The sequence below is a fragment of the Zalophus californianus genome, chromosome 6, assembly GCF_009762305.2.
Source record: "Zalophus californianus isolate mZalCal1 chromosome 6, mZalCal1.pri.v2, whole genome shotgun sequence".
NCBI classification, from domain to species: domain Eukaryota; kingdom Metazoa; phylum Chordata; class Mammalia; order Carnivora; family Otariidae; genus Zalophus; species Zalophus californianus.
Window position 1 is genome coordinate 105,532,405 of NC_045600.1, and position 24,285 is coordinate 105,556,689.

General features: G+C 37.4%; 1 protein-coding gene across 4 annotated transcripts in view; it reads right to left on the minus strand.

Moving 5' to 3' along the window:
- The window catches only part of DPP8 (dipeptidyl peptidase 8), a 60,928-nt gene that overhangs the window by 7,955 nt on the left and 28,688 nt on the right, over positions 1-24,285 (minus strand). For 3 of the 4 annotated variants that reach the window (XM_027569904.1, XM_027569906.1, XM_027569905.1), the window contains exons 8-19: positions 22,585-22,713; positions 21,958-22,019; positions 19,492-19,592; positions 18,625-18,802; positions 17,630-17,789; positions 13,799-13,878; positions 10,650-10,802; positions 9,760-9,895; positions 8,329-8,474; positions 3,101-3,247; positions 1,703-1,855; positions 277-419 (exon numbers count right to left, since the gene is read on the minus strand). In XM_027569904.1, the coding sequence (XP_027425705.1) occupies positions 277-419; positions 1,703-1,855; positions 3,101-3,247; positions 8,329-8,474; positions 9,760-9,895; positions 10,650-10,802; positions 13,799-13,878; positions 17,630-17,789; positions 18,625-18,802; positions 19,492-19,592; positions 21,958-22,019; positions 22,585-22,713 (1,588 nt within the window). Of the gene's footprint in view, positions 1-276; positions 420-1,702; positions 1,856-2,464; positions 2,651-3,100; positions 3,248-8,328; positions 8,475-9,759; positions 9,896-10,649; positions 10,803-13,798; positions 13,879-17,629; positions 17,790-18,624; positions 18,803-19,491; positions 19,593-21,957; positions 22,020-22,584; positions 22,714-24,285 lie in introns of those variants that run through there. The other variant, XR_003515673.1, reaches the window with a different exon arrangement.

Below are 24,285 nucleotides of genomic sequence, written 5' to 3' on the forward strand. Positions count from 1 at the left end.
GTTGAGCGTCTGCCTTCAGCTCAGGTCATGATCCCAGGGTCCTGGGATTGAGCCCCGCATCGGGCTCCTTGCTCAGCGAGGAGCCTGCTTCTCCCTCTCCCACTCCCCCTGCTTGTGTTCCCTCTCTCGTTGTCTCTCTCTCTGTCAAATAAATAAATAAAATCTTTAAAATATTAGTCTTGGTTTTGCAGTATTTGAGGTTTTCATTGTTATTAAAGACAAATTTTAACACTACAATTTTAAATTTATAATCTGAATTTTAAAGCTTGAACTTACTCAGAGGGAAACTTTTCTGCTTGCATGGCCACAGATCCTAAGTAATAGCCCTGTTCATTTTGGTCAGGGTGGCCCATATAACGTTCTGTGTAACCTGTATCATAGAAGATCCACAGAGTAACTGGGGCCCCAGCAATAGCAACCTACAGAAGACAACAATAATAGTCAAGTGTGGTCCAAAAAAGAATGGCTAGCAATGAGAACGTGTAACTGCAAATTTATAGGCTAAAATTATCCTTAGGCTTTAGCCCCACAACTGGGGCATACATGGTCTCAGGCAACTCAGAAAATCAAAGTGGAGTGCCAAGGTCAAGAATTTGATACTTTGTCAGTCAGTGAGCTTCATGTCCCACAGGCATGCCACATATCAAACCCTTAACCTGGGCTAGTTGAAATATACACTGGGGCCCCTTTGTGAAAAGGGGAGACTGAACTAGAACATGTGAATGCCTCAGTGTAAACTCATTCCTGCTGCTGGGGAAAAAAAGTGTGACAAGTGTCAGCTTTATATAGGAAAAGCAGTCATTTCTTTCTTCTCTTTTAGCCTCTGCTGGCAGTACAGAATTTTTAACAATGAATGAAATACATTTAAGCACTAAACACTTTCCTCATTTTAAGGTTCGCACTCACAGTTTTATACTTAAATATTCTAATTACTTTCTTGACAGCTGCAAGCCTGGTAAAATTATGGCAGTTTTCAGAGTTTATTTTGTGGTTATTATAAAGATTATCCGAATATACATGCAAGAACAAAAACCCTATCATTTTCATTCTTAAAATTATTTTTCACTGTAAGAAAAAAATCATGTTATTAAAATAGTAAAGAAGAACACTTCATAATTGCCATTCTCTTAACAACTTTTGGCATATTTATTATTTCCTTCTAACATATTTCTCTAGGAAGTTGTTTATAAAATTGTAATCGTCATTTATATATTTAATATGTTATTCATTCAATAAAGATTTACTTAAGACCTACTATGTGTCACGCATTGTGCTTGGCTACTGAGGATACAGTGATGTGAAGGGCACGCAAGTCCCTGACATCAGAGCTTGCAGTCCAGCAATTAAATAAGTAATTACAATCCAATATGTGCACGTGTGCGCGTGTGTTTTACTAATCATGACTATCTCCCATAATCTTTGGCATGTCTATAAATAGCCAACAACTGGTCATCAAGTTGACAAGTGTTTTTTAATATATAGATAGATAGATAGATAGATATGTAAATATATATCTCACATGGCTCTCACAAGTTGACAAGATACATCTATTATCTCACATGACTGTTAGATACACAAATCCTAACATTCCATAATATTGTCAACTCTGTAAACCTTCAGAAAATAGGCACTTTCTCATATCCTCAATTTATTGAAAATTCTACCCCTATTGCAAAAAGAAATACAATAGGAAACCACATACCCTGAAGATATCTGACCTCTGCATTAATGCCATCAGGGACAGGTATCCTCCATAGGACCAGCCATGGATGCCCACACGATCTAAGTCAATGAAATCATATTGAGAAGCTAGATACTGGAGTCCTTCCACCTGATCGTCAATTTCTATTTGACCCTGTCAAAAAAGGCAGAACATTTCACTGATTCTGATGAATAAAGTCTCATTATCAGAGTGTTTTTAAAGCTGATAAATGGTTTTCACTAAAAATACCTGTAGTATTTTTTAATAATTCATTATTGATTGAGATTCTGTTGCCCGAAAAAAATTTTTTTAACTCTATTTAGAGATAGGGGACTATAGCTTCTGCTGCTAGCCAGTCCTAGAGTTTAGCTACCCCTTAGCCACAAAGTTCTTTCCTACTGAGACCCAAACTGTTCCTTGCTATATGGGTATTTCCCCTTTCCATTTGTTCTGTTGTCTGCTAAGAGGTCAGCATCTTCCTTGTAACAAGCCTTCCTATACCCAAAGACAAAAAATTAGCCCCCTTAAGTGGTTGACTAATTTTACTTCTTTTTAAAACTTAATGCAGTAAAGCAGAAGGAATCACTCCTGAGGTCTTATTCTATTTCCCCACCATCTACTTCTAGGAACTGAACACACGCTATTTAAATCCTATTAAGTCCTAATTCCTACCACCACCACCCTATCTGTATTACTAGGCCTGCCAGTGCACACAATCTCCTTTACTGAGCCAAAAACAAAAATAAAAACAAAAAAACTTACATGAGAATACAACATAAGGTCAAAGAACTGGCTGTGGGAGAAAATCCCATGTCTTACTCAGCATGTCCAATACACTGGCAAACACAGTAACTGCCTTACTGTGTAAAAGGAACATCGGATTCTCATCATTTCCCAAAGCAGCAGAAAGGACATGGGGCATCTCTAAAAGGTAGCATTTAAAGCTTCCTGTAGAGAGAAAGAGGCTTGTCACAAGGAAGGCACTAACCAGTTGGTTTCTCTCTTCACAGAGGACAGAACAAATCTCAATTATTCCTCTCAATAGGGCACAGGATGCTGAAAACTATGGTGCTGCTTTCTGGCTAAGCTGGATATACATCATAGAAAGAAAGGGTATTTCTGTGTAAAAGTGGTTCTATCTCAGCTCCCCAAAGTTATATACAGGTAGACAGGCAGACGTGAGCTAGCCTAGTGAATATCAAGTTGCATCTTCCCTCCCACCCCTGAACTCTAACACATAGACACACACACACACACACACACACACTCTCACTCTCTTTCCCCCCATCTCTCTCACTCACAGCCCCTTCCCCCAACTTGCTGAGATTTCACACCAAACAATGAACCAGAAAATGTAAATGTCTTTAATAAAAGAAAAATGTTTGTATGCTCACACACCATTTTGTATTTAAAGGCGCCTTCAAATTTAAGCCCTCGGTGACAGGATCCCCTGTTGTCTATCACTACAACCACATAACCCAGAGAGGCTAGGGTATTCAAGCGGAAATACTTGACTCCTTTAAACCGATTATTCACCAACTGCACCTGAGGAAAAAATACAACTTCAGTGAAATGTATTATATGGTAGCATAAAAAAGCAAAAGAGATAGGATGCTGTGAAAAGTAGAAAGCCTGAATTTTTTGTATTATTTTGCTTTTAAAATGAAATTTTATTTTCTTGTGGCAAGAACACTTATCACAAGATGTACCCTCTTAACAAAATTTTAAATGTACACTACAGTATCATTAACTATAGGACAGTGTTGTACAGATCTCTAGAACTTTTCATCTTGCATAACTGAGACTTTGTGCTCGGTGATTAACAACTCCCTATTTCCCCCTCTCCCTGACTTATTTTTAAATTAACTTAAATTTCTCATGTTTATGTGGTTTCTTTTTCTTTTTTAACTTCACACTCAAGGTTCAGGGCAATTACTGAGCAACTAAAGACTTTAAAACTGTAACCAAGGTATTCTTTACATATGAGACAAGAGACTTAACCTACCCCATAGAAAAAGTAACTAAAATAATTACTGCTACTCTGAAGAACTGTGTCATTCAAATTACAGAGACAAGAATAAATAAGATCATTTTTATTCCCTACCCGTCTCTTCTGGGATTGTCCCTGACCAGCAGCAGAAAAATTTAGTATTTTAATGAAAAACTGTGACCAGTCCAGCTTCCTTTTTCCTGTTATACAAATCAATGCAAAAGGTAGGATAATTCTTAAATCACTTATCATACTATCTATCATACTTCCAAATGACTGAGGAATTAAATGTGGTTTAGTGCCTCAACAGAAATAAACTAGTGAAAAGAGGACTTCATTTTTTTTTTGTTTTTTATTTATTTAAGTAATCTCTACATCCAACATGGAGCTTGAACTCATGACCCAGAGATCAAGAGTCACATGCTCTTTGATTGAGCCAGCCAGGTGCCCCCAAAAGAGGACTTTAATTAGTAGAGAGAAACTTAGAGAAGTTCAGGGTTTGGTGGACACTAAGATAGACGTTAAACAATGACAAAAAAAGTTCTGTCAAAAATGAAAAAAGCTTTTTTTTTTTTTTAGGATTTATTTAGAGAGAGTGAGCATGCGAGCGAGTGGGGGGGTGAGGGGCAGAGGAAGAGGGAGATAGAGAATACCAAGCAGACTCCCCAGTGAGCATGGAGATCTATGCAGGGCTCCATCTCACAAGCAGGGCTCAATCTCACAACTGTGAGACCATGACCTGAGCTGAAACCAAGAGTGGGACACTTAACAGACTGAGCCACCCAAGCCCCCTACAAATGAAAAGTTTTTTTTGGCTGAAACCAACAGGAAAACCAAATCAGCCACTTAAATAAGAATCGACACCATCTTCATACAGTAAATACATACTGAGCATTTATTAGGATAAACTGGGGTGTGTGTGCTATGTGTAGAGAATCTTCTCTTTTTGAATTTCTGGATATTCAGTACCTCTGTAACAACTGCCAAACTGGTCTTCCTGTTTCTACTCTTGTCCTCCTACAGTCTATTCACACAATAGCGGAGGGATGGTTTTAAAATGTAAATTACATAAGACTTTATAGCTTAGCTCCCTCTAATAGTAAAGAGTTTAGATCTTATTCTAAGATCCTTACCATTGCCTTTTAAGACCTTATATTATCTGGCCATTGGCTTTTTCTCTGACCTCATCTCATACCAAATCCCTGCTTGTGTACTATACTCTAACCTTATTATCAACTACACCAACTTGATTCTAATCCCCAGGACCTTGACATTTACTGTTCCCTCTGTCTGGAATGTTCTTCCCTCAGGTCTTTAAGGTGGTTCACTCATCTTACATACCCTCAGAGACCTTCCCTGAACTTCTTAACAGAACTCCCATTTTAGCCTCTTTGCCATCCTCTTTCCCAATAATTATTCATAGCATATCCATTATATTAAATTGTATCATTTATATGTCTAGTCATTTATTATTTTCCTCATTAAACTCCATGAGGGTGGGACATTAGTCTGATTTGTTCACTATGGTATCCTCACTGCCTAGAATAGTACCTGTTACATAGTAGGAACTCAATGACTATTTGCTGAATGAATGAATGAAAAATGGAGATAGGAGAATGCTGTTTTCCCTTTCTTTTTTAAAAATTTATTATTTATTTTTTAAAAGATTTTATTTATTTATTTTACAGAGAGAGACAGCAAGAGAGGAAACACAAGCAGGGAAAGTGGGAGAGGGAGAAGCAGGCCTCCCGCTGATCAGGGAGCCCGACGTGGGGTTCGATCCCAGGACCCTGGGATTATGACCTGAGCTGAAGGCAGATGCTTAACGACTGAGCCACCCAGGTGCCCCTATTTTTTATTTTAATTCCAGTATAGTTAATAGTGTTTTCCCTTTCTCTTTTAGGAGGAGGAGCAAAAAAGGAGAGAGCTGAAAAAAGAAGTACTACGCATAGAACACAAAAATGAGTATTTAAAGAAAGCTACTTCAGGGTGGCTGGGTGGCACAGTCAGTTGGGTGTCCAACTCTTGGTTTCTGCTCGGGTCCTGGTCTCAGGGTCCTGGGACCAAGCCCCATGTCTGGCTCTGCACTCAGCAGGGAGTCTGCTTGTGGACTCTCTCTCCCTTTCCCTCTGCCCCGCAACCCCCATGTGCTCACACTCACTCTCTCTCTCAAATAAATAAATCTTTAAAGAAAAAAAAAAACACTTTACTGTTGTCGGTTGTCACAAAAATGGCCTCAACTGTTGTCACACACAAAAGTGACCTCAACTGCCTGATATGAACATTTCTCCCAAGAGCCAGTGTTTGTGTCCTCACAGCCAGAGGCCTGCTACTTCCGGAGGAAGGTACTTAAACATAATGCCCTTTGGCACTGAGAATTCAGAAGTCTCCTTCAGTATCAGTTCTTCAAAACCTGTGTCCTGCTATCACTTAGTCTGCTTTCTTGTACATTTATATTTATAAAAGTGTCTAGCACATAGGAAACATCACAAGGATTTGTTAAAACATACAGCTGTTATCAATAAAGAGCTTAAAAAACTAAGCCTAGATGACTTTAATCGGAAATATTTGCTTTTCTTGGATTTCACTTTCGTCCAACTATAGACATTGCTGCAGTTAGTGACAAAGTAATTCACTCCATGTTACAAACTGTAACACTGTTGCCAATCAAGATTCCCACTTTGACCTGAACATACACCAAGAAATAATAATTTCTTAGACTGATTAAGATTTAATCAAAAATTTATTTTTATTTATTTATTATTTATTTGAAAGAGAGAGAGCAAGCACAAACAGGGGAAGTGCAGAGGGAGAGGGAGAAGCAGGCTCCCCGCCCAGCAGCAAGCCTGTTGCGGAGCTTGATCCCAGGACCCTGGTATCACGACCTGAGCGAAAGACAGACACTTAACCTACTGAGCCACCCAGGCGCCCCCTGTGGCTTTTTAAACATAATTAGTAATAAGGAGTAATATAAAGGAGTTCTATAGTCTTAAAGATCTACATAACCAGTTAGTCTTTATAGTGTGTTTGTCACATATCTCATATATCATTTCTTCACTGGAAAGGAGAAACATCCTTCTTACTTAGTCTTATTATCAAAATAATATACGAAAATATGTAAAACTTCTGAGAGTGTCTTGTAATTTCTCTCTTGCATTTCTTTGTATTAAGCCTTTATTTTTAAAAGGATTTATTTATTTTAGAGAGAGCGAGCACATGAGCAGAGGGAGAGAAGCAGACTCCCTGCTGAGCAGGGAGCCAGACACAGGGTAGGGCTTGATCTCATGAACCTGAAATCATGACCTGAGCCAAAACCAAGAGTCAGATACTTTAACCAACTGAGCCACCCAGGCACCCCAAGACTTTTTTTAAAGTTTACAAAGATTTGGCTTCAAGTTTTTAACAGAAGGCTAATTTAGCTGTTTATAATTTTGTTTATGATTTATGTATAGATGAGTATAATACAAATGTGAATTATGTTTTGTTTGTAAAATACACTTAACGATGGCAAAGTGATTTAACTTGATATATGATTGCCATTGCTGAGATTTTGTGGCTTATGCAGTTATTTTGCTTTTATTTTATTTTTCAGACGTCTTTTTCTTTTTTTTCCTATTTTTAAAGTAAGCTCTACACCCAAAGTGGAGCTTGAACTCATGACCCTGAGCCAAGATCAAGAGTCATGTGCTCTACTGACTGAGCCAGCCACGGGTCCCTATTTTTTGGATGTTTTAGCATCTAACATTTCCAGATACTGAATAACTGGATGTAATTATGAAGGATATTTACGGAGTCAAGAGCTGTATTATAAAAATGGTATAATTATATTCTAATTTCTTCAAAGGCCCAACAAGATAAATAATCAATAAACATTTTTAAAAAGTGCCAATTAACCAATGCCCCTACTCCAAATACTTTACTCTGATAGTCAACAGGATTTACTTAATATTCACATGCCCATATTTAATCCAGAAAAAGGAAAATCCAGGTGTAAACTTCTTACAATGCTAAATAGTAGTATAGCAGTTGCCTTAACTAGATGATAAAGTATTCTAGTCTGCTTGAGAGATATAGACTTAGAATGAAAAGGTGGAATTCATTAGGCTACCAAGGCTTCTGAAAGTATCTATTAAAACTCTTTATTTACCAAGACAGTTAACTATTTAATTTCATTTCCCAAACAAGTTTCTTTACATAAAAGACAACACATTTACCTACTGACATGAATATTCCATTCCCATGACAATTTCAGTCCTACTGTAAATTAAGAAATTGACACTGATTTATTAAATTAGCCATGTAACAAAATCCAACTTCTAAATAGGAATTAGAACATAAGCCAGAGTCAAGAACAGCAGAGGTCCAACAATGCTCAAATCTTAACTTGAACAACTAGACATTTAAAAAACAAATCATCTAAAAAATACACACACACACACACACACATTATGTATATAAATATGCCCACCTGAGAAGTGGGTGGGGGGATGGGTGAAATAAATGATGGGGATTAAGGAGTGCAGTTGTTGTGATGAGCACTGGGTGATGTACAGAATTGCTTAAACTAATATAACACTGTATGTTAACTACACTGGAATTAAAATAAAATTAAATTAAAATAAGTAAATATGCCCACCTGAGGACCACCATATATGAACAGCACAGTGGGGTACTTCTTTCCAGGCTGTAGATCATGAGGTTTGTATAGCATCCCATACAATGTAAATCCAGTAGTACTTTCAAAAGAGAAAATCTCTGGAGGGGTGTAGTCAGGAAGAGGACCTATGAGGAGATAACAAAAAAAGTACGTAAAAGGAGTTCTTATGGGAACTCTGCAATCTGAGAGCAAGGAAAAGAAACCATAAACCCACAACCCCCCACACAAATAAATGACCATCCCCCTTTCAGGTGATAAGCAAGAACATTTATCTTTTAAAAAAGAAAATCTAATGAATATATTTAATTATTTCAAAAGCAGATACACAATATTCTGAATAATCCTTGGAGCCTAGGAGGTATTCAGATGCAGAACTATACAAATACTTTGTGCTTGGTTCAGTGTAACTTAATGATGGTTAAGCCATATACCTGATCAGAAACTGGAAGCACAAATTTAACTCAATTTAACTTGCTCACAACAGATGCTCAATAAACATCTGTTTCTGATCATTACAGAATAAGCCTAACCAGGACCCAGAAAAAATGAAAGTCATGATCAGTCTTTGGTTTACCAAAGCTATACAGACTTATCCTGAGTCTGTGTATACTGGATAATGTTACAATTTCAGCAGAGATCATCACCATATTACAAATTCTACTTGTGGACATTAGAACATACCCTGTGGTTTTGCACTAATTTCTTAACCCTTCAGCAGTTATTCATGAGTGAAAATACTTAACAGGAAAAAGGATTTGGGGAGAAAGTGGATTAAAGATACATAAAATTACTCCATTTTTTTAAGAAATCAAGCACTTAAAAAATAGATAATTCACAGTGCTCTTCACTCCCATACAGAACAAGTGTTCTTTCATTAAGATGACCACTGTAAGTGCTTTAAAAAGTTAAGAAAGCTACCAGCTAGTTATTCCCTAAAGCTTCAGCTTCCCTGCTCAGTCTTACTAGTTCTATGTACATTATCCTCATCTGTTTATCTGGGAAATTACCCAAACATGTGAACAAATCATTTCTTAGCTGATACTGTGACTATTTTATGCTTATTTTCAAAAAGGCCCTCCAGGGGCATCTGGCTGGCTCAGTTGGAAGAGCGTGCGACTCTTGATCTAGGGGTCATGAGTTTAAGCCCCACATTGGGTGTAAAGACTGCTTAAGTAAAAACTTAAATCAAATTAAAAAACTTCAAAAAGGCCTTCCAGACCTGCTCCTGCCTGGAATGGGAGGTAACCCATCTTATCTGGTGGTTGATAGAATAGAAAGGGTGGGATTAATCAGGAACTTAGCAGCTCAGGGACAAGTGGTGGTAAGAGATGAGAAATGTGGATCTATGAAACAGATTTAGCGCACTTATGTACTAATTCTACTTAAAATCAGGTTCAGGGAAATGAGTACCTGCTGAATCCAAAATGGTGGCCCAAAATTCCTTTGTTTTGTAAGTTGGGTCATCTTCAGGACTTGAAAGCTTGTAAAGGGACACACAGTGTGGATTCTTCTGGTTACTATACTTACTTATAAAGAAGTCACAATGCTAGAGAAAGGAGAAACAATTACTTTTTCCCTGTGGAAAAGTAAAAAAAGGTGCTACATCTGTGCTGGTGCTAGAGCAGGAGTATGGTTAAGAGTCTGACCATTTACGTCCATATACAATGCTAAAGTTAAAAGTAGACTAGGGCGCCTGAGTGGCTCAGTCGATTAAGGGTCTGCCTTCAGCTCAGGTCACGATCCCAGGGTCCTGGGATCGAGCCCTGTGTAGGTTTCCCTGCTCAGTGGGGAATGTGCTTCTCCCTCAGCCTCTGACCCTCCCCCCTGCTCATGCGTGCGCTCTCTCTCAAATAAATAAATAAAATCTTTAGAAAAAGAAAAATAAAGAGTAGACTTTTTAGGGGAGCCTGAGTGGCTCAGTTGGTTAAGCATCTGCCTTTGGCTCAGGTCGAGATCTCAGGGTCCTGGGATCGAGCCCTGCATTGAGCCCTGAATCAAGCCCCACATCAAGCCCCACATCAAGCCCTGCATCGCATCGGACTTCCTGCTCAGCCAAGAGCCTGCTTCTCACTCTCTCTCTGCCCACTCCCCCCTGCTTGTGTGTACTCTTTGGCTCTCTCTCTCAAATAAATAGATAAAATCTTAAAAAAAAAAAAAAAAGAGTAGACTTTTTAAAGTTTTTTCTCAGAGAATCAGACTTCAGCAGGCCAATTTCACTGATTTTCACATTACTCTAAAGGAGTATTACAGCAGAAGGTCTTTTATATGATAGGAAACTCTTTTCCAACAGGGACTAATACCTGACTGATGCAGCAAGAGTGGGAATAGCCACGGTCAGTCAGCCTTGTCACCTCTCCAGGGTTTACATAACTGACCACGTATAGGTGATGCTCCAAAGGAGAGTCCTTGGTGCCTTCAAAATATACCAGCTTCCTGACTTCATCAACCTGGATCTGTCAGAAAAAAACAACAGAAAAATCAGTGCTAGTAGGACCTTGGCCAGGCTAGTAATTCAACAAACAATTCCCAATTTTAAATAGAATCATTTGAGTCACCCTTTGACTTGTGCCTCTTAAAACATTTTGCCACCAATGTTAATAAACCTGAGTTGGTTTTGCTTATGACTTTTACCTAAGAATAGATCTTGTCCACAAGGAAAAAGGACACTTGAATTGCATGCTATTGTTAGTTTCCTATATGACTGAAATGTGGGCTTTTCTTAAAATGCAAGAATTATTTCATTAAGGGCGCCTGAGTGGCTCAGTTGGTTAAGTGACTGCCTTTGGCTCAGGTCATGATTCTGGAGTCCCAGGATCGAGTCCCACATCGGACTCCCTGCTCAGCAGGGAGTCTGCTTCTCCCTCGGACCCTCCCCCCCTCATGCTCTCTCTCTATCTCATTCTCTCTCTCAAATAAATAAATAAAATCTTAAAAAAAATTAAAAAAAAGAATTATTTCATTAAAACGACAACATTTTACAGGGAAAAAACATACCTATATTGCGGCTGAGGTCAACCATTCACGCACACTTAGAGTCTAATTTTAGAATCCTGTGTATTTCTCAGTGCAGTATTATCTTAGGCAGTACTTTTTTGGTCTTTGGTACAAACTTGCAAAAGTATTTTATCTACTGGGTTGGGAAATAACTGAACTCAATTACAGTTTCAATACTGGTATAGTTTATAAATAAGTATGGATAAGATCTTTTAAGTCTTCATTCAGAACTCAAAAAAAACTGTAAGTAAACTCACAGCTGAATTCATTTAATATTCCTCACAAATTACAGTAGGAGTCTAAATAAATGGCTTTATTGTCCCTTTAAAAAAGTCTTCTACCAGGCTACTCAGTGCTTAATGAAATTTAAATTTTTTTGCACAGCAAAGAAAACATAGATACATTTCTAGAGGCAAGTATTTTTAAATGCCACATTATCTCCACGAAGCTGTTTCTTCATTATTAAATATTTTTTAGCATACACAGGTACAGAAATAAACAGGGTTGAGATTAAGTAGGCCCTCATGACATATACAGAAAGGATACAAGTGAGAGGAAATGCCAGGACAAACATTCATGAAGTTTCAGAGGTATGTGTTAATCTGCACAAAAGGTTAGGATAGGTTCTGCTCTTGACCTAGCAGCTGGGAGTCAGGCCTTTCAAAACTGAAGAAATAACTGGTTAATTTCTCATCCCTGATTTAAAGGCTCTTTTCTTTGTTTCATGTAACTACTTTATTAAACACAAGTATCAGAATCACCTTGAGGGGTTTGTTAAACAGATTGCTGGGTTCTGACACCAGAATTTCTGATTGAGAAGGTCTGGGGTGGGCCCAATAATTTACATTTCTAAAATGTTCCCAGCTGTACAGCTGGTCCAAGGACCATACTTTGAGAACCACTCCCCAATAGTGAGGAGCACATGGGCTTAAAAGCTTCAAAGCTCAGGGCACCTGGGTGACTCAGTCATTAAGAGTCTGCCTTCAGCTCAGGTCATGATCCCAGGGTCCTGGGATTGAGCCCCTCATCAGGATCCCTGCTTGGCGGGCAGCCTGCTTCTCCCTCTCCCACTCCCCCTGCTTGTGTTCCCTCTCTCGCTGTGTCTCTCTCTGTCAAATAAATAAATAAAAAAATCTTAAAAAAAAGGTCTCAAAGCTTTACCCAATTATTGCCATTAAAAATCTTTGGGTGGGAACAAGGTCACTGACAAAAGCAGAGAAGGAAAAGGTAACTTAAAAAAAATAAGGCCAGGATAGAGGGATATGAAAGAGTAAGAAAGAGAGGCACAAACACATTATATAAGCATGACATAAAGAAAGAAGAAAATTGATGCACATAACTGCAAGTAACAGACATTTAGGTTGCTGAAATAAGATTCAGATCTGCGTAAATACAATTCTGTGGGTTCCCTCAGTATTATCCAACCATTACACAAGCAGGAACTTTATAATAGTGTAATTTTTTGTTATCAGAACTTGGAATTGCACAGTAAGATTCTTCTCAAATGACAATAACATCCAAGGTCCCTAAACAGAAAAAATATATTTGGATATATATAACCAGAAGGCCACGTGAAACGCTCAGTGGAAATTAGACTTTAACGGTTACCTATGATATTCTAAAGTTTTTACCAACAAAACCAAACCTGAGACCCGGATCTTCACTTTTTCTCTTTAACCATCTTGGGGACTATAAGTGACTTCTATAGCAGCCAGTACGCCAAATCAAATCAATTTGAGGAAATCAAAGACCTCCCTAAATCCTGGTAGCATACATCAACTTAACTGAATGTATCACACACATAAAGAATGGAGTTCTTAGAGCTCTCAGGAAACTGACCACCTAACTGAAAGTTCAAAGAAACACAAGATACTATGAAAGGCAAAAGAAAAAAAAATTCAAATTCACTGAATTGCTACAGAAGGCCACATGCTAAGAGGAAGGAGGGTGGATTTTCCTCCTTTTCCATATCAACCTACACTCTGTATATATGTCCACCACTTTTTGAAGGCGGTGGATAAAACTTTAAATTTGTGAGATAAGATAAACAGGTAAGTGAAAGAGAATCACTATCTCAGAAGTAGTAAATGCAAGTTCTAATGTAGAAATGACATGAGCAGTCTATAAGAGATATAAAAATAATTTTCAAACAATATCCCAACTCACAACTTTTGCAGACTCAGAAAATATGGACCAGCCCTTTCCTTATTAAGCAGAAACACTATACTTGAAAATGATGAACTTAAGTAACCAGAACACATCTAATATCAGGGCTATAAAACGGGTGATTTGTAATTTAAACTAAGATTCTTCCTTTCTAAAACTTGAGTTCTTGTAGGCCCTAACTTAATACCGTCAAATCACTGGGGTCATATAAAGTTGTCCTACAGCTTTTTTGTACTGCATAAACACAGCAAATGTTGACCAAACAGATCAGTAGAATAAAAGAGCATACATTAGATCCATGCCGGCCAAGAACTTCCCATTCACCACTGGTAATTGCTATTTCCTCTTTGACAGGACACTTGAAATCACCTAAAGATAAACATAGTTATCATTCAGCACTCTGTATGAGACTATAAGCAAATGAAACAATGAAGAACATTACTCTAAACCTCTTTTTTCCAAAAGCACATTAAACAATTTAAGTTATATCTGGGGTAATGAAAATGTTTTGAAACTAAGCATGGGTGCTGACTGTACAACACTGTGAATGTACTAAATGCCACTGTTTATCTTATTTTTCTTAATGTTTTAATTAAAAAATTTTTTTTAAAAAGTAATCTCTACACCTAACGTGAGGCTCGAACTCAAGACCCTGAGATCAAGAATCATATGCTCCACCAACTAAGCCAGCCAGGTGCCCTGCCACTATTCATTTTAAAATGTTTGTTCAAGGGGCACCTGGATGGTCAGTCGGTTAAGCATCCGACTCTTGATTTCAGCTCAGGTCATGATCTCAGGGTTGTGAGACTGAGCCCCGAGACAGGCTCTGCACTCAGTGGGCACTGAGTCTGCTTGAGATTCTCTCCATCTCCCTCCGTCCCTCCCCACCCACAAATAAATAAATCTTAAAGAAATAAAATGTTTAAAATGTTCATTTTAAAGTGGTTAATTTAATGTTATGTGAATTTCACCTTAATTTTTAAAAAGTCTACAGTTAAAAAAATTCCAAGTTATGAGTCTTCACAATACAATGGAATAATGGTGGAGGGATCCATGTAAATCAAGTAAAAACAGCAAAACAGATTCTGATGGCAAAGCCAGAAAAGAACTCAAAAACAACTGTATTCCTAGACCTAGAAGTCTAATGGGTTGACAAGGCATTTCCCCTAGAAATGCAACAAACTACTTAAAACGCCACAAAAGAAAAATTTTTATACAATTGTTCTTCATCTGCCAAAAAATAAACTGGGTATTACCACAGTAAATGCCAACATGCCCCATTTGTCTTTATGAGATTCTGTCTGGGTAAAGAAAACTCCCGGTGGCCAGTGGCTGAAGGAGGAGGTTAAAATATGGAAACCATTTCTCTTTGCCTAGTAGTACTGTGGGAAGAGACAGCTGGGGACAGATGATAAGATGGCACAGGGTCTTAACTAGGGTCCCCGTAAGGTTAAAAAAGTTTATTTTTTCTTAAGACACAAAAATTCAACTTAGCCCTTTAAATTTTATGTCCAGAAACTACTACTTAATATATATATATAACAAGTACTAATTGTTTCACATTATAGCCACTTGAGGAAGAAGAGGGAGGAGGAAGATGAAGTAGATATCAAGGAAAAAGATGTGGAGCAAGAAAGTCTAGGAAGAAAGGAGGGGAAGGGAAAGAAGAGGCAGATAAACTGAGGGGTCCAGAAAGAGACACTGAGAGGAAACAGAGAGGCTAGGCCTCAGGGATGAATGTTAACGTCCTACCCTCTTCAACAGGAGTATATGATTTTAAGTTACCAACATTGTATTACTGTTCCCCAAATATTGTTTTAGTTAATTATGTACTATTCACAGCTCTCTGACCAGTCATCACTAAAATTTCTGGAGGGCGCCAAGGTGGCTCAGTTGGTTAAGCGTCTGCTCAGGTCATGATGCCAGGTTCCTGGGATTGAGTCCTGCACTGGGTTCGCTGCTCGGTGCGCAGCCTGCTTCTCCCTCTCCCCCAGCCCCTCCCCCTGCTTGTGCAGTAAAATTTCTGGAATTTCATAAGTGGCTTTAATTTATCAACAACAGAGGAGCTGGTAAGGGCAATTTCACCCAAGGCTCAAGTTAAACTAAGGCTCTCAAGGAAGAAATTCTTCATCTTGGATATACAAGATCTAGTCTGCCTTAAAAAAATTAGGCTAAGTAAAGGAACAGAGTCATAGGCAGTATTTATTTTGTCAGTTGAAAGATGTAGCTCATGTTTCCCAAATAAGAATGATATTTAAAAGGCCCCGCTGAGAAAAACATGCAACCCACTTGAAAAGTTGCCAAAGGATTCAAACAGACACTTCTCCAAAGAAGATATACAAATGGATAATAACACATGAAAAGATGTACAATGTTACTAGTCATTAGGGAAATGCAAATCAAAGGCACAATGGCATAACACTTCACTAGGATGGCTATATCCAAACAAACATACAAATAAACAAACCACACAGAAAATAAAAAGTGTTGACAAGGATGTTGATGAACTGGAGCCCTTGCGCACTGCTAATGGGAATATAAAATGGTGCCGCTGCCACAGAAAAGAGTATGGTGGTTCCTCAAAATATTAAAAAATAGAATTGCCATATGATCCAGTAATTTTACTTCTGGGTATACACCCAAAAGAACTGAAAGCAGGGTCTCAAAACAGGTATCTGTACACCCATGTTCATAGCAGTATTAGTCACAATAGCCAAAATGTGGAAGGAACCCAAGTGTCTGTAGACAGACGAATGGAAGACACAATGTGGTCTATACACACAGTTGAATTTATTCAGCCTTAAAAAGGAAGGACATTCTCACATATGCTATGATATGGATAAAACTTGAGGACATTATGCAAAGTGAAGTAAGTTAGACATAAAAGGGCAAATACTGTATAATTCCACTTATATGAAATATCTAGAGTAGTCAAAATCAGAGACAGAAAGTAGTTGTCAGCGGTTGAGGGGAGGGAGCAATAAGCTAAACCGGGTAATATTTACGGCACAGTTTCAGTTCTGGAAGATGAAAAAAGTTCTGGAGGTAGATGGTAGTTATGGTTGCCTAACAATAGAAACATACTTAATGCGACTAAACAGTACACTGAAATAGTTAAAATGGTAGGTTTTGTGTATATTTTGCCACAATTTAAAAAAATGGCTATTGAGTCTGTTATGTCCCAAATGGCAGTTAAGCATATAACATTATCATAAAGTGCCTACCATTCCAAAACAAACTCTTTATTATTAAAGTAGGAAACTATAACTCAAAAAAACAAAAACACAAACAGGAGAATTATTGGATATATCATTTCACTTTTTCTAGGCTTACATATCCATTCTGTTATTACATTTCCCAGAAGGAAAACCATCACTTTTTAGAGAGAAATTAACTCCAGCTAATACAATATTTGATTTCACTTTGGACAGCATAATTATATCAATCTGAAGAGCTATAACCATATTAACTTCAGTGTAGATGCAGACAGTATTAAACAAAAAAAAATAGGAGGGGTGCCTGGGTGGCTCAGTCAGTTAAGCAGCCAACTCTTGATTTCTGCTCAGGTCATGATCTCAGGGTTCTGGGATGGAGCCCCATGTTGGGCTCCCTGCTCAGCAGGGAGTCTGCTTCTCCCTCTCCTTCTGCTCCTCCCCCTGACTCGTGCTCTCTCCCTCACACTGGTGCTCTCTCTCATAAATACATAATCTTAAAAAAAAAAAAACATAATATGTAAAACAAAACAAAACTAGGATGTAAAAATATCTAATAACCAAATAACATTTTAAAAACAGCTTTTTAAATCTAAATATGACTTGGGCTCACTTTAAACAAATTAAAAATTACAGTCAAGGCAAAAGTAGAAAGCAAAAACAAGTAATTCCATTCCCAGAGATTACTCACTATTAATAGTTTCTTACATATCCATCAAGAACTTTGTCCTATGATTTCACATATGTATTTATATTCTAGCTTAACTTATGTATTAAGTTTAATGAAGAACCGATGCTTATAATGGATATAAAGTATACAAAAGAGACATTATATTACCTTGCCCCTCCCAGTTTCCGCCCCCAACATATATATATATTTTTTTTCTAAATAAAAAAGGATTTCTTACTTGGGGCAGGCAGCCCACCACTGGATCGTTTATATTTGCTCTCCTTTAAAATGGATGTGATTTTGTATAAATGACGGAAACCTGTTTTGCATTCAGAGGCAAAAATAAATTCAATTTCATCTTCATGACTTTGGGGAAAAACATGAAAGATGTCATGGATCTGTAAAATGAATAGCTTAATTTACTATACACATTAATGAAAATACTACATAAACAATTCAATTAAGTTAGAGAAAGAAGAATTACTTGATAAATACATTCTGAAACATAAATAACTGTCAGTGCTAGGGGGTACTGTGTATTTACAATACAGATTTTGTCTGGTCCTTTCAGATTTATCTCACTTTAGTCATAGACTTCATCCATTGAGAAATAAATGTTCCCAAATGGTGAAAAAAGAAAAATACGACCAAAAACTTTTTCTTACTCATCTCTATAATCCTTTGAAACATGGCATGAGCTTTAATGATACAAATCTTATTTACAGAATCCTACTACTTATTCTTATCCAAAATCTTATTACTTTTCTTTTCCAAAGAGAAATATTCTAACAGTTGAAGGGTGAATCATATAAAGCCTGTACTCAGCCAGGGAGTGATCTGGCTTTATTTATTTTGTATGTTGTTTAAGTTTTTTCCACTAAATTGGAAAAGGAAAAACTCAATCCCAACTGGTAAATTTTGGTACAGTTTGCCAACTTAAAAGAGAAAGTCTCTTCTAGACTTCTACTGAGGTCCTCTTAAGAGGCACTGATGAGGCTGTTTTTCAATACGTGATGTGTCCAGGAACAAGGGCAAATTTGCAACCAAGGAGATGTCATTTCAATGACATCTACTTTCTATCTACAAACATTCCAATTTGAAATGTTCAAACTAAGCAAATAATGTTCCTGGTTACTCTGAATTTAAAAATTCGTTTGGATAGTTTGCTATAAAACTTCACTTGCTTTAGCATTCTGAGAAAATATATAATCGAGTACAGGAAAGCATACATACATTTATCCAGATGTCTGTTGTTTCTTCATAGATAATTAGTGGTGTCACGGAGTCAGGCACCGACTCGATGAGTCTCTGTCTTTCCATGGCATCATCTTCTACTGGGATAAATAATTCAGGTGAGATCAACACTATCTGTAGGCGAGTTTGGGAGCGATCTAGTAGAATGGACCAAGCACTATTTAAACAAACAAACAAAAAAGCACCAAAAATAAAGCCATCTCTCAGAAAATGAATATTCCCCTACTCTCTCCTCTAGTACCCATCTATTATTTCTGTAATCACAATTAAAGAATTGCTTTAGTAGATGTTAAATTATCATTTACAAATGGCTAATTAAAAGTATTAGCTTATTCTATACTTATTTTTTAAAGTTAGGCTTGAATAGAGTTTTTTTAAAAGTGGTTTTCTTTAAACTCCTAAAACCACAAATGACCTATGAAATTGTTCTTTCCCCTTAGTGTCAACAATTGGTGGCCTTGTGAAACTCCTGTTGTCTACCTTAGGAACTATATGTAATCACCTTCACATAAAACTCTACAAAAAGTTTTGCTTAAATTATGTAATAAAAAAATATAGACATCCTTATATGTGAGCCCTAAAGTCATACAATTTAACCACAAAAAAACACTGAAACCATGACTGGATATGTAACAGACAGAATGAAAATGCAATGCCCCTATACTTACAGAATTACAAATCCGCAAGCCCACTTAGCTCAGGAAAAATTCTCTGTGCAGAAATAACTACTCTGCAAATCTGCATGTGAAGGCATCTCCAACTGAAGGGCAAGCCTAGTAACATAAACATTTCTAAAGTTCTAGATTCTAAATTACTTATAAAGAAGTGACAATTTAACATACGCACTATTTTCCCTCTGGAGTCCATCCAGCTCTGGCAATATATTCAACTCCTTCAAACAGAATCTCAAAAGGTTGAATTAGTTCCTTATCTATGACATCGATAATCTATTAAAAAAGAAAAAAGGAATCGAGTTACAGAAGATTTAGATCAGTAACTAGTTTACTAGTCTACCTAAATCATCACCTTCAACAGCATGACATTTTTTCAGACTTAAGATATTTAAAAAGGCATGAGAGATACAGCAAAACCAGAAGTAAGTTATGGGTTACCTACACTGGCGTGCTCTTCATGCCTAAAAATGTTCTAAGCACAAAAATTAGCACAGTCTAAAAGTCTTTTCCCATGAGTTTATATATACTAACAGAGTTCTTGCTAGTAACTGGTAAAAACAGGTTTTAATCACTTTATTTAGACCCTAGTTATCAAAGAAAAATAATAATCCTTAGTTCCCTATATTTTAGCCTAAAATATGATTTGTGTAATATATTAGTGAAATGGCCCTAAGTAAGCAAACTTTTTTCCTTTAAAAATCTAGCCAACACAAAAAAGTTTGTCTGTTTATTTATTTTTAAAGATTTTATTTATTTGAGAGAGAGCATGAGTGCGGGGAGGAGCAGAGGCAGAGGGAGGGGGAGAAGCAGACTCCCTGCTGAGCAGGGAGCCTGATATGGAGCTCGATCCCGGGAACCTGAGATCATGACCTGAGCCGAAGGCAGACGCTTAACCAACTGAGCCACCCAGGCACCCAAAAAAGTAAGTTTTTTAAAAAAAGGCAAAGGATCTGAATAGATAATTCTCAACAAAGATCTACCTAATGGCCAATAAGCACATGAAAAGATGCTCGTCATTAGCCATCAAGAAAATTTAAGTCAAAATCACAATGAGATACAACTTCAAACTTACTAGGATGGCTATAATAAATAAGACAAACAATAGAAGTGTTGATGAGGATGTGGAGACTGGAAACCTCACACAATGGGAATGTAAAATAGTGTAACCATTTTGGGCAAACAGTCTGGTAGTTCCTCAAAAGGTTAAACATGGAGCTACCAGATGACTGAACAATTCCACTTCTTGGTATCTATCAAGAGAAGTGAAAACATACACACAGATTCATGGTTGCATTATTCATAACAGCCAAAAGGTGGAACACCCTAATTGTCTGTAACTGATATGTGGGTAAATAAAATGTGGTATAGCCACACAATGGAATATTACGGGGTGATAAAAAGCAAGAAAGTGCTGGGGCGCTTGGCTGGCTCAGTCGGAAGAGCATGCGACTCTATCTCAGGGTTGTGAGTTTGAGGCCCATGTTGGGTGTAGAGATTATTTAAAAAAATAAAAACTTAAAAAAAAAGGCAAAATAGTGCTGATACATGGTGCAATATAGATGGAGCTTGAAGACATGATGCTAGGTAAAAGAAAACAGACTAGATACTGTATGATTCCATTTATATGAAGTGTCCAGAATAGGCAAAGCTACAGACAGAAAGTAGATCAATGGCTGCCCGGTGCCAAGGGACATATAAAGGTTGGAGGGTGATGATTAAGGGATGTGGGGTTTCTTCTGGGGTGATGAAAATGTTCTAAAATTGTGGTAATGGTTGCATAATTCTGTTAATATACTAAAAGCCATTCTAAAACTTTAAAAAAGTGAATTGTATTGTATGTGAATTATATCTCAATAAAGCTGTTAAAAAAAGTCTAGCAGAGAAGACTGGGTTTTTGTTTTGTTTTGTTTTTGTTTTTTAAGTAGGCTCCATACCCAGCATGGAGCTCAGTGCAGGGCTTGACTCACTGCCCTGATATCAAGACTTGGTATGAGATCAAGAGTCAGATGCTTAACCGACAGAACCACCCAGGTGCCCCAAGAAGACTATTTTTTAATTCATCTTGTGTGCAGTCAGCTTATAAGCATTCGATTATCCAAATGGAAAGCAGCAATACAAGAGAAATGTGGGACATCCAACACAGAAGGTAAGTCACTAGTCAATGACTGCTATTTTTAAAATATTGATCTGAAGAATTAACAATGGCAAAGAGGAAAAACTTTTGGAAAGGAGTGGTAAATATGCACATCCCTATATTCTTATCTTGGGAACCAGCAAAAAGTTTCCAAAGCATGGTCCACAGATACCTCAGCAAGTTAAATGAGTTCAAAAAATTAAAAAGTATATCTAGGGGAGCCTGGGTGGCTCAGTCATTAAGCGTCTGCCTTTGGCTCAGGTCATGATCCCAGGGTCCTGGGATTGAGGCCCGCATCGGGCTCCCTGCTCAGCAGAGAGCCTGCTTCTCCCTCTCCCTCTGCCTGCCACTCTGCCTATCTGTGCTCTTTCTCTATCTCTCTGTCAAATAAATAAAATCTTTAAAAATAAAATATAAAATAAAAAAATAAAAAGAATACCTAAGATATCTACTAGACTGACTAGTTAAGTGACACAAAAAGTCAACTCAACATTTTATACTTACCCTTCCTTCAGCATCAATCATTATTTCTGACATCTTAAAGGTGACTTTTGGATTTGCTGTGCCTTTAGAAAGAGACATGAATAGTAATGAATAATCAAAATTATTCAAACTAATTTTGCTAGATCAATCCCCTTTATACTTTAGTTAAGTCAGGAATATTGTAGAGTCAGGGCTTTACTGTATAAGAATCTCAGAACTCCAACTCAAATTCATAACTCTCAACATTAGTATCAAAAAAAAAAAAAGAGAGAGACTAGAAAACACCAAGAGTCAATATGAAATAAATAAAATTCTGTATCATTTTGTAATTGAAATGTTAACAGCAAAATAGAAAAAAATTACTGACTTATTAAGAACACAATCCCTTAAAAATCTTTACTTCCTAGCAAAAACTCCTCTTTTTTCATTCCTTGAAGTCACCAGCTTTGTATACTTCCCAACCTTTGAAAAGAATTAAATAAGATCAGCCTATAATTAAGAAATCTACTTCAGTGATACTTAACGAATCACCTACCTTTACTAAGGCTGTAAATGACTAATGTTGACCATACCTCTGGATGATTGCAGAGAGAATCTTGTTTGGAAAAGTAGAAATGAGCAAATATAAATGTCAATGAAATATAGTACCTGTTTTAGGATAACGGAATGAATCTGCCCTCCTTGTTTCCAACATAGGGGATGTAACATGAATAATTTCCACCTCAGATTCATCATTTTCTTCATATAGAATTCTCAGAATTTTGCTGCCACTGGGAGCTTTTAAAAAGGAATTTAAATATTGAAAATTTAGAAGAATTATTCCAGAGAGTAATCATAACTGACCATTCCCTCTAGTAGTATATTTCCCACAGTGAAAAATAATTTATGTATAAAATACGCTGCCTTTTGTATAGTGTATGAAAGTATCACTAGTCTTTGCACTAGGAAGGTGAGTTACTACTAAACCACTTTTGCTGGTTAAAGGAAGGCAAAACCTGAAGATAATTATGTACATATACATATATATGTATATATTTAAAATTTAAGTAGGCTCCATGCCCAACATGGGGCTTGAACTCATGACCCAGTGATCAAGAGTCACATGCTCTACTGACTGAGTCAGCCAGGTACCCCTGTACCTATACATATTTAAAACAGGGGAAACACACTTATGAAGGACTTCAGTCCATGTATACCTTAAATGCATTCCTTGTTGAAAAACGAATTACTCAATTATGTTTATAATATTTCCTATAACAAAATAAATGCTATTTTTTAAAAAAAGATTTTATTTATTTATTTATTTGAGAGAAAGAGAGAGAGCAGGGAGGACAGGCAGAAGGAGAGGGGGAGAGAGCCCCAAGCAGACTATGTCCTGAGCACAGAGCCCGATGTGGGGCTCCACTCCATGACCCCAAGACCATGACCTGAGCCGAAATGAAGAGTTGGACACCCAACCAAATGCGCCACCCAGACACCCTGAAAATAAATGCTATTTAAATAGAGTCCAGTTTTCTTTTAATGGTTTCTCTAATTCACGTCAAAATCTTGTTCTAACAAACACAATTACGGCAAAACATTTTACATCTTAAAACTGAATGTCCAAATCTAAGACATGGCTTAAAAATAAGTATTTTTCATGGTCCCTTAGAGAAATGTTCAAAATACGAGCTGCTGGGGCACTCAGTCAGTAAAGTGAGCAACTCTTGATCTCGGGGTTGTGAATTCAAGCCCAACATTGGGCAAAGAGCTTACTAAAAAAACAAAAATGGTAGCTGCAATCCATTACTGTATCATGAAATCTATTAATGGGTAATAACAAGGATTTAAAATACACAGTATCAGAGTGCACTACACATAAAGGAAAGTATTGCTTCATGAAATTTGTTTTTTGTTTTTTTTTTAAAAAGATTTTATTTATTTGACAGAGAGACACAAGCAAGAGAGGGAACACAACAGGGGGAATGGGAGAGGGAGAAACATGCTTCCTGCTGATCAGGGAGCCTGATGCGGGGCTCAATCCCAGGACCCTGGGATCACGACCTGAGCCAAAGGCAGACGCTTAACGACTAAGCCACCCAGGCACCCTGAGTTTTTTGTTTTTTAAAGATTTTATTTATTTATTTGTCAGAGAGAGACACATCAAGAGAGGGAACACAACCAGGGGGAGTGGAAGAGGGAGACGCAGGCTTCCCATGCAGCAGGGAGCCCGATGCAGGGCTCCATCCCAGGACCCTGAGATCATGACCTGAGCCGAAGGCAGATGCGTTAACGGCTGAGCCACCCAGCACCCCGAAATTTTAGTTTTTGTATACAATATGAAGTATTAGGCCAGAATGTAAAGCAAAT